This window comes from Mauremys reevesii, linkage group 1, assembly GCF_016161935.1.
Source record: "Mauremys reevesii isolate NIE-2019 linkage group 1, ASM1616193v1, whole genome shotgun sequence".
In the NCBI taxonomy this organism is placed as follows: domain Eukaryota; kingdom Metazoa; phylum Chordata; order Testudines; family Geoemydidae; genus Mauremys; species Mauremys reevesii.
The window spans coordinates 217,377,151-217,385,834 of record NC_052623.1 but is presented as its reverse complement, the minus strand read 5'-3'; the positions used below and the strand labels follow the sequence as shown (position 1 = coordinate 217,385,834).

The 8,684-nt window shown below is 47.0% G+C and overlaps 2 gene segments (V, D, J or C); both read right to left on the bottom strand.

The window, feature by feature from the left end:
- Positions 1-400: 400 nt before the first annotated feature.
- Positions 401-1,101, bottom strand: LOC120369113. The segment is given in 2 exon segments: positions 401-759; positions 866-1,101. Coding segments are annotated over 2 exon segments (513 nt in total).
- A 511-nt stretch (positions 1,102-1,612) lies between these two features.
- LOC120369064 lies at positions 1,613-4,212 on the bottom strand. The segment is given in 3 exon segments: positions 1,613-1,642; positions 3,768-4,063; positions 4,161-4,212. Coding segments are annotated over 3 exon segments (378 nt in total).
- Positions 4,213-8,684: the final 4,472 nt, after the last annotated feature.

The following is an 8,684-nucleotide window of genomic DNA, read 5'->3' as shown; positions in this document are numbered from 1 at the left end:
TGAATTATCCTCTCCACTCCATCTCTGGTCAAAAGGTTGTAGAACCAGAGCAAACTGAACAAAGGGGACCATTTTGTTTGGAGAAATGGGAAATTTTCCCTGAAGGCGAGGTGTGTGTTAGGGAGGCAATAGTCCCCCTGGAGGGAGCAAAATAATGTCAATTTATACCCAGGCTGGTGAATACATCACAGGGAATAATCCTGCAGTGGCTGGAAAGGGGTTGGATCAGCTGTGGCCTCAGACATCTCCTCCATCGCTAATAGCTATGATGAAACATGACACAGATGTTCCCCCTTCAAGGGAAGGAGGGAGAAGCTGGGGCTGTGACTCACAGTGTCTGTGGGAGGGGACAGAGCAGGGGACTGAGCTAATGGGTGAAACCTGATCTCAGCTCAGCTCCTCACAGGAGGAGGGGGAGGGGGAGTTTTTGTCCAGGGGCTGCACCCGCTTGGCTCAGTGTGCGGCTCCAGGCGCAGTAATAGAGCCCCGTGTGGTTGGGGAAGAGGTTGTCTGTGCTCAGCGTGAAGTTCTGCTGGGTCGGTCGGGCAGCTTTAAAGTGTTTCTCCGAACTGTCGTCAATCAAATCCTGGCCTCTGGAGAGAAAGAGCATGTGCAGGGCTCCTCCCTGGGGAGGCTGCCGGTACCAGTACATCCAGGGGGTTGAACTGTATCCCTGCAGGTAGCAGTGCAGCTGGACAGAGGAGCCGGGGGGCAGAGAAATGAAGCGGGGGGTCTGGTGGAGAGTCTGAGAGCGCCCGCCTGTGAATGAGACACAGAGATGAACGGAGAAAGAAAGAGGAAAGGAGTCCGAAAGAGAGAAGGCAGGTAAATGGCAATGCGAAATATCGCTCAGGTCTCCCCTTACAGTGCGGGAGGGTCAGGAGGGTGAGAAGAAGCCACAGTCGCTCCGGCATCTTCCTGCCCTGCAAACTCACTGATCGCAGAGCCTGATGCATCCTCTCTCTAAGGCCGGTTATTCTGCTCTTCAGACATTTGACACCAATATTCAAATTCTCCATTCACAGGTTCCCTCTCTCCTCCTCTTGACCCACAATTTGTGATGCTCGTTTCCTGGCCCTTTATATACCTCACTCTCTCCTCTTTGACACTCCCTTCTATTCCACTCCTCCCTTTCCCAGTCTTCTCTCTCTGTCTCTCCTCTTCCCTCCCTCGAACTGCTCAAGCACAAATCACATTATTTTTGTACCTCTGTCAGTGTTCTTGTCACCCAGACCTTCCTACCCAAACCTCACCCACCAATGGGCCCTGTCAACCCGTCCAGGCTTGGCCAGGTTATAAAATTCCACCATCCAGCTAACAGAGCTTCCTGTCCACCTCCCCTGTTCCTGAACCTTTCCCTCTAAAGCTGTTTGAAATTATCTTTCTCCCTCACACACACACTCATGACAGAACAGGAAAATGCTGCTGCTCTCCTCCCCTCTGGCTAGTCCAATACACTCCAGCCCCCAATAACAAGCCCCAATAACTCTATTTTGAGGCTACACATTGAAAGAGATCGGTGTCCTGGGGAGCCTACAAAAAACAGTGACCAGCACCTTCACCACTGTGTCATCCCAGCCACCAGCAACCAATGCCAGCACAGGGTCACTATTCAAATGAGGGAAGAGGAGTTCTCTCTGCACTGTGAAGAAAGGCAGAAGGTTATGTTCACTAAAAGGTCAGCAGAGCCTGATGTAATTTACCCTAGAGTACTTAAGGAATTAGCCGGAGTAATATCTGAACCATAAGTGATTCTCTCTGAGAACTTAGGGAGGACAGATGAGGTCCCAGAAAAGGTGCAAACAAAGTGCCTCTCTTGAAACAGGGGAAGAAGGAGGATGCAGGGAATTATATATCTGCCAGCTTAAAACAATTAATTTGTTCAAACCTGGAGGTTAATAAGGTGATAAAAATAGCCAATGTGAATTTGTCAAGCACAAATCATGCCAAACCAACCAAATTTCCTTCTTTGGCAGGACTTTAGTAAGGCTTTTGACACAGTTCACATGATATTTTGATAAGCATGCTAGGGAAATGTGATCGATATGAAGTTACTGAAAGATGCGCCGTTCAGCTGGTTGAAAGTCCATAGTCAGAGTTGTTGTCAATAGATCACTGACAAACGGTGGGGAGGAGACACATCAAGTGAAAACAAGAATAAGTTTATTATCAAAGAACTGAGATTCATAGTCAGAATATTGGAAACAAATGGTTACATATAAAACAAAATCATAATATGCTTTCTAGACCTTAAACTTAACTAACAAGGTATTCCCCTGTGTTTTCAAGTAGTTTGGCTGAGATCCCTTCTCATAAGATCAAAACCACTGTAAGCTTGTCCTCACAGATTGAAGGATTTCCTGGCAGTTCAACTGCACTGTGGATATACTTGGAAAACAGGATAACACCTGCTGTTTTTGTTTTTTCCTGAAAACCCCACAATTTATTGATTAGCAATTTGCTCAGACTGTAAATGGGCATCCTTTGTGAACCATACAAAACTGCACATGACCAGTCATCTGAGTGAGATAAGAATATTTTCTCTCCTCCCTGAAAAGTAGTATGTGTACCATCTTTTGGTGACCTGTCTTAACTCACAGATCTAGAGAACATCATTTTCTTTAGGATATATACATAACTCCTCACATATTTCCATGACCTGTGTGACACAGGTTACATTAGAGACCTTATATGACCCCTTTGGGGTGAACTCAGGTTATCTCTGAACCACTATATACTCCATTGCCCTCGGTCAGTTGGAATCAAGAGGTCCTTGGGTCACAGGTAATAACTATCTAGGCAGCAGTACTGCAGAATAGGGTTTGACGATTATAGTGAATGAGAGACTGATTATGAGTCAACAGTGTAATGGTGCAACAGAAAGGCAAATGTCAGTAACAGCAGTGTTATGTGTAACATGCAGGAGGCAATTGTTCCACTCTACTCAGCACTGCTGAGGCCTCTGCTGGAGTAGTGTGTCCAGTTTTGGGCATCAACTTTAAGAAAGATGTGGACAGACTCCAGAAGAGGGCACAAGTTTTTAAGAATAGATTAGGCAAACGTTTGTTAGGGATGATCTAGGTATACTTAATCCTGCCTCAGCACCGGGGGATGGACTAGATGACCCCTTGAGATCGCATCCAGCCCCTATATTCCTGTGATTCTATGAATTTTGTGGCAGTTCTTTGTTTCCTCAAATATATTGACATCCTTATGGTTAGGGTGAACTTTCAAACTAAAGTGCAAAATATATGTTCCATGACTGTCATTGACTTGTACCATTCTGACATGTACATGGGTAGATGCCACTGCCCCCTACTTGGACAGGCTATTTCAGATCTGTAGCCTTTTGTTGTTCCCTTAATTTTCTTCTATTGGCTAAAGAACGGCTCTAGAGAGAGTCTTGGTTTTTTGGAACACAAAGTTGCAATTTCCATTGGCCCTGCCTTATGTCTTCATTTGACTGATAGGAATTACATAACTTCAACTGTAACATCTTGAAGCAGGTACTAATTAAGTGAACAACAGGTGGAAATACGCTGTGAGGCTCTCACAGGGAAATAATCAATACTCAAGGGAGTTTCTCGGCCTTTGATCACTTCTCCCAAAGCAGCTCTATGCAGCTCTATGCATAATGAGCTGTTTCTCTCTGTCTGATAGTAGCATGTTCTCCTTTTTGTATGGAGATGGGAGGAGCTGCTCTCTCTGAGGGAGTATTGGGGGAAGCAGGGAGGTTTTTGTAGAGGAAGGAGGTGACTCTGAAGCACTGTGTCTAAACTGCTGGCACAGAAATACACAGCCGAGTGCTCCATCTTCACAGAGGTGATGTTCAAGTCAAAGATTTCGGTCTGTGGCCGGGAGGCTGTGAATCCCTCTTTAATATCACCTTTCTCCTTGTTATCTACAGCAAATGAGTAATAGATCAGCTGCAGCCCCTTCCCCTGCTGCTGCTGATACCAGTACATATAACTATGACCATCAGTTTGTCTGCATGTCAGCTGGGCTCTCTGTCCTCTCTTCAGTACCAGGATTGGTGTTTGGGTGATTTTGGCGTCTGTATGTCCTGTGAGACAAAATAAAAGAAACAAACACAGTAAGATAAAGAAGCTGTATCCTGCAGACACCAGAACGGGGATTTCATGGCTCCATCAATGACTTACTTGCTCCCAAGAAGCACAGGACTGCCATGCACCAGACTAACCATATCCCCATCTCTGGGGCAATGATCAGTGAGCATTTCCCCGGTGGACAGTTTTATATGGCTCTGCTCTGTAGGGCTGCTTCTGCACCAATAGGCACTAGGTGGTCACACACTTCAGAGCTGCTGTAGGCAGAGCTTATTGCACACACATGGCCACAGACAGACAGCTTGTTTTTTTGGGGGGGGGGGAGGGGAGGTTAGAGTTAAAAAATAAAATACTTGCTGTTGAATATCACTTTAATGAGTAGTTTTCTACCATGACTACATTTGCCCACTTTTAACAAAGAGATTAACAACCTTCTGTTCCACACTCAATGTTTCCTTTATTTATTAACACAAACACTACTTTTAGGGGGTCTAAAGCCCCCCTCAGTCCACAGTCGGGAATGCCCATGACACATCAGGGGCACTTTTCATCAATCCATTGCACCTGCCCAAACTTCCTCTGTTCCACCTTCCCAATTAGGGTTGCCAACTTTCTAATTACACAAAACAAAACACCCCTGCCCCTCCCCTTCTCTGAAGCCCATGCCTCATCCCTTCTCCAAGGTCCCGCACCCTGCTCACTCTTCCTCACCCTCAATCACTTTCACTGAGCTGAGGCAGTTGGTTGGGATACAGGAGTGGATATGGGCTCTAATCTGGGGGTGCAGGCTCTGGGGTGGGGCTGGGGATGAGTAATTTTGGGGTACAGGAGGAGGTTCTGAGTTGTGGCAGGGTATTGGGGTGTGGGGGTGAGGGCTTTGGCTGGGGGTGTGGGCTCTGCGGTGGGGCTAGGGATGACGGGTTTGGGGTGTGGGAGAGAACTCCGGGCTGTGGCAGGGAGTTGGGTGAGGGGGAGCACAAATTAATCAATGTCCCCATATTGCTAATTCTGTGTGGCCCCCCCATCCCAACAATCCAGGGTCCCCCATTCTCCACCCCAGGGAAGGCCTCTCTCTGTGCACCCATACCCCTCTTTCTCCAATTTCTCTCATTCCCCTTCTTCCTATACCAGGCTGTGCCAAACTCCGCCCTCTATCAGCACTTCTGTGTGCCCCATTCCACCTCCCACTGTTCCCACCTATCTTCCATGCCAGGGGCTCTGTGTGGCCCCTCTTCCCTCGTTCAGCCCCCCCACCCCATTATTTCTCCCATGCTAGTGGTTCCGTATGTACTTTGCTCCCTCTTTCCCCCCTATTCCCATCCCCCATACCAGGAGTTCTGTGTGTCCCCTCATTTTCCCCTCCATCTACTCAAGGGTACCCCATACTGCCCATCCCATGGCAGGGGTTCTGTTTTCACTGCATTCCCTCCTCCTTCTATAGCAGAGTCCTCTATTCTTCTCCCATGGCAAGGGCTCTTTGTTACCCCTCATTCCCCTGCTTCCCTCCATGTTAGGGGAGCTGTGTGCCACCCTCCTTTATACCAAGTTGACTCAATCTCTGCCCCACTAGGAAGTCTTCATACCCAATTCCTCCCTCCCCCAGGACTAGGGTTCCTCTTTCTCCCCCTTCCTCCAATTCCTGCCAGTGGCTGTGTGCACCCCTTTTCCCCCCATACCCTCTTCCCCCCACCATTATTCTTCTTTCTATCTTGATCGTAAATCATTCAGGGTGTCAACATATTAAACTCTATTGAAAGGATGGACAGAGATGAGATGGAGTATTGTTATGCTAGAAGGCATTAATATGTGCCCTCAGCCAGTTGCAGAGAAAGCAGTGTTTCTCAAATGTGGCCACCATGGCCTCATGCGGCTATCAAGGACTTTTTGTGTGGCCACAGCCTCCTGGGAGGTGACTGGGGGAGGGGAGGCAAAGTAGCGGCTCCTTCCCTGGAGCCATCAGCAGTGATTAGGCCTTGCCCCCATCTGGAGCTACAAATGCTGGAGATGCAGGCAGTTGGTGTGAGTTCCCCACCTTCCGAGGGGTGGCTGGGGTTGGGCTTCTGTTTCAGCCCTGGCCACAGGGTTTCAGGCTCTAGCTGCAGGGCCAAGGGCTCCAGCCCTGGCCCTCAGCTGCACGGCAACGGGTGCCACCCCCGGGATCACCACCCATCTCCCCAACACTCCTGGTCCCTACTGCATCCTCCAGCACCAGGCTTCAGCCACATGGCTACAGGGCTCCGGTCCCTGGACTCCAGCCTCAGGTTCACCACCACCCTATTGCCCCAGGCCCCTGCTGCCTCTCCCAGCCCCTCACCCACCCACCCCATTGCATCTGACCCCTGCAGCCTCCCTTAGCCCCCCCAGACACCCCTGCCTCCCTCAGCCCCCATCACCTCTGGGGCCCCCCACTACCTCCCTACCCACCTCCCCATCCAGGGCTTAATTTGTTCCCCAGCTTGCCAGGGCTGAGTGAGTCTGTTGTGAAAAGTGATATTTGTATATTTGTTAATATCACTTTCCCTTGCCACTCAGCTAGCTAGCAAGTCTGCTGCTATGAGAAGTGATATTAACAAACATACAAATATCACTTTTCACAGAAACAGACTTATTAACTAGCAAATCTAAAAAATAAGCAAGCAAAAGGAAAAAAGAACAAAAAAAAAGCAAGAACGTGTTTCTATTCTGCTTAGATCCAGAAAAGAATAGTGTCAACTGTACATTATTTTAATTATTGAGTCTGCAAAAAACCCTATATAATTAAATTGCAATGTTTTGGACATATATATGTGCATATCTATTTGTTTTTCTTAAAGTTAATTAAGTATTTTAGGAAAAATTTTCAGACCTCACTTTGAGGCCACCAAAAAATTTGTTTTGAGAACCCCTGGGAGACTGTGGCTGTGTTAAAGAGCAGCTCAGGGCTCCATGTGTCCCTCATTTTCCCCTTTTGGGTTTTCTAATTCTCCCCATTCTAAATAGGGTTTTGTCCATTGAGACCTAGAACATCCCATGAGATTTTGGAATTGATCAGATGTTGCATTCAAAAGACATCATATTACAGACAGACAGAAGGACAGAGTTTGAGTTTCAGGGCTTTGGAAATGTGGCCAATCATTTGGTATTTCATATCACTATTATAGCTATTCAGAAAACTAACATTTTTCGTGAACAAAATTGGATCAAAAATCCTTTGTTTAAATTTTTTCTGTCAAAAAAAATTTCTATTTTCCCGCAGAAAGTTTCAAACTGGCTCGAAATAAAAAAAAATGGTTTGAAATCAACATTTTGAGTGAAACGGGACAATTTTGTTTAGTTTTGACTTAAAATATTTTTATTTCCCTTTTTTGATTAAAAAAATACAAGTGACATAAAAATTCTTTCAAATTCCTATTTTGACCTAAATTGTCATTTCTTTACCCCAAAAGCAAAAATGCAATGACATTTCTATTCAAAACAAACAACATTTTAGTTTTGATATTTCCCACAGGAAAATATAACATTTTTATTAGAACTGACATTTTCCCATAAAAAAAATGACATATTTTGGGTGGAGAAATTTCCCTATAAAAATGTTGTCCCACTTTAGTCCTATTGACTCCTGCAGCCGCAGCCCCAGAGGGAGCCCTTTGGAGAAGTATAGATTCATTCCATGGGGAGAACTGATCTGCTGTCCCCAATAACAAGAGCACTGAACAGGCCTGTGTGGCACAAATTTAGAAATTATGAGGCAGCACTGGACAGGGACTCCTCAGACCAGGGGTCTATTCCTCGCTCTGGCCAGTTGGGTGACGTTAGGTAAGTCCCTTCACCTGCCTGTGGCCCTCTTTCCCCATCTGTACAATGGGGATAACCAGGGCTGGCTCTAGGTTTTTTGCCGCCCCAAGCAAAAAAAAATTTGGCTGTCCCCCCGTCCCAGCCCTGGGCTCCTCGCCGCACCCCCCTGCTGCCCCAGTCCTGGGCTCTCCCCCCACACCCCCACCCCCTGCTGCCCCAGCTCTGGGCTCCCCCCTTACCCCCCACCTTTGCCCCCACACACACCTCCTGCCGCCCCAGCCCTGGGCTCTCCCTCCACCACCACCTGCACCCTCCTTCCGCCCCAGCCCTGGGTCACTGGTAACTTGCTCCCAGGGTGGGTCATTCAGCAGGAATTTTAGATGTGCACAGAACACAGACAGGATTGGTTCCCATATGGTTACAGAACTGCAGTAAAGTGGAACAATTTTCAGCTTGTGCGATTGGAGGATATCTGGATGCATATTATAAGACTGTCCTCCATAAATGAGGAAAAGTTGAGGTGCCTTTATTATTCTTTTGTTCCACTCTTTCTTTCTATGGGGAATTTGCCAATGAAATATCACTGTCTTCCTTTTAAACAAACAAACAAAAAAGGCAATGGCTGTTGAAAATAGAGATTCCAGTCCTAATAACCACTGGGAAGCATTTCTTGCTCAATTTTATCCTACTTTTTCTACAACAAGTTACAGTGGATCAGTATATTTGATTCAGGAGAAATGAAGTAACATCTGCCCAAACTGAGCTTGAGCACTCCTGAATTTTGAGGTGTTCAAATCTGGAAGGCAGGTGCTGGGGAGGCGGGCGCTGTGGCTCTGCGAGGGA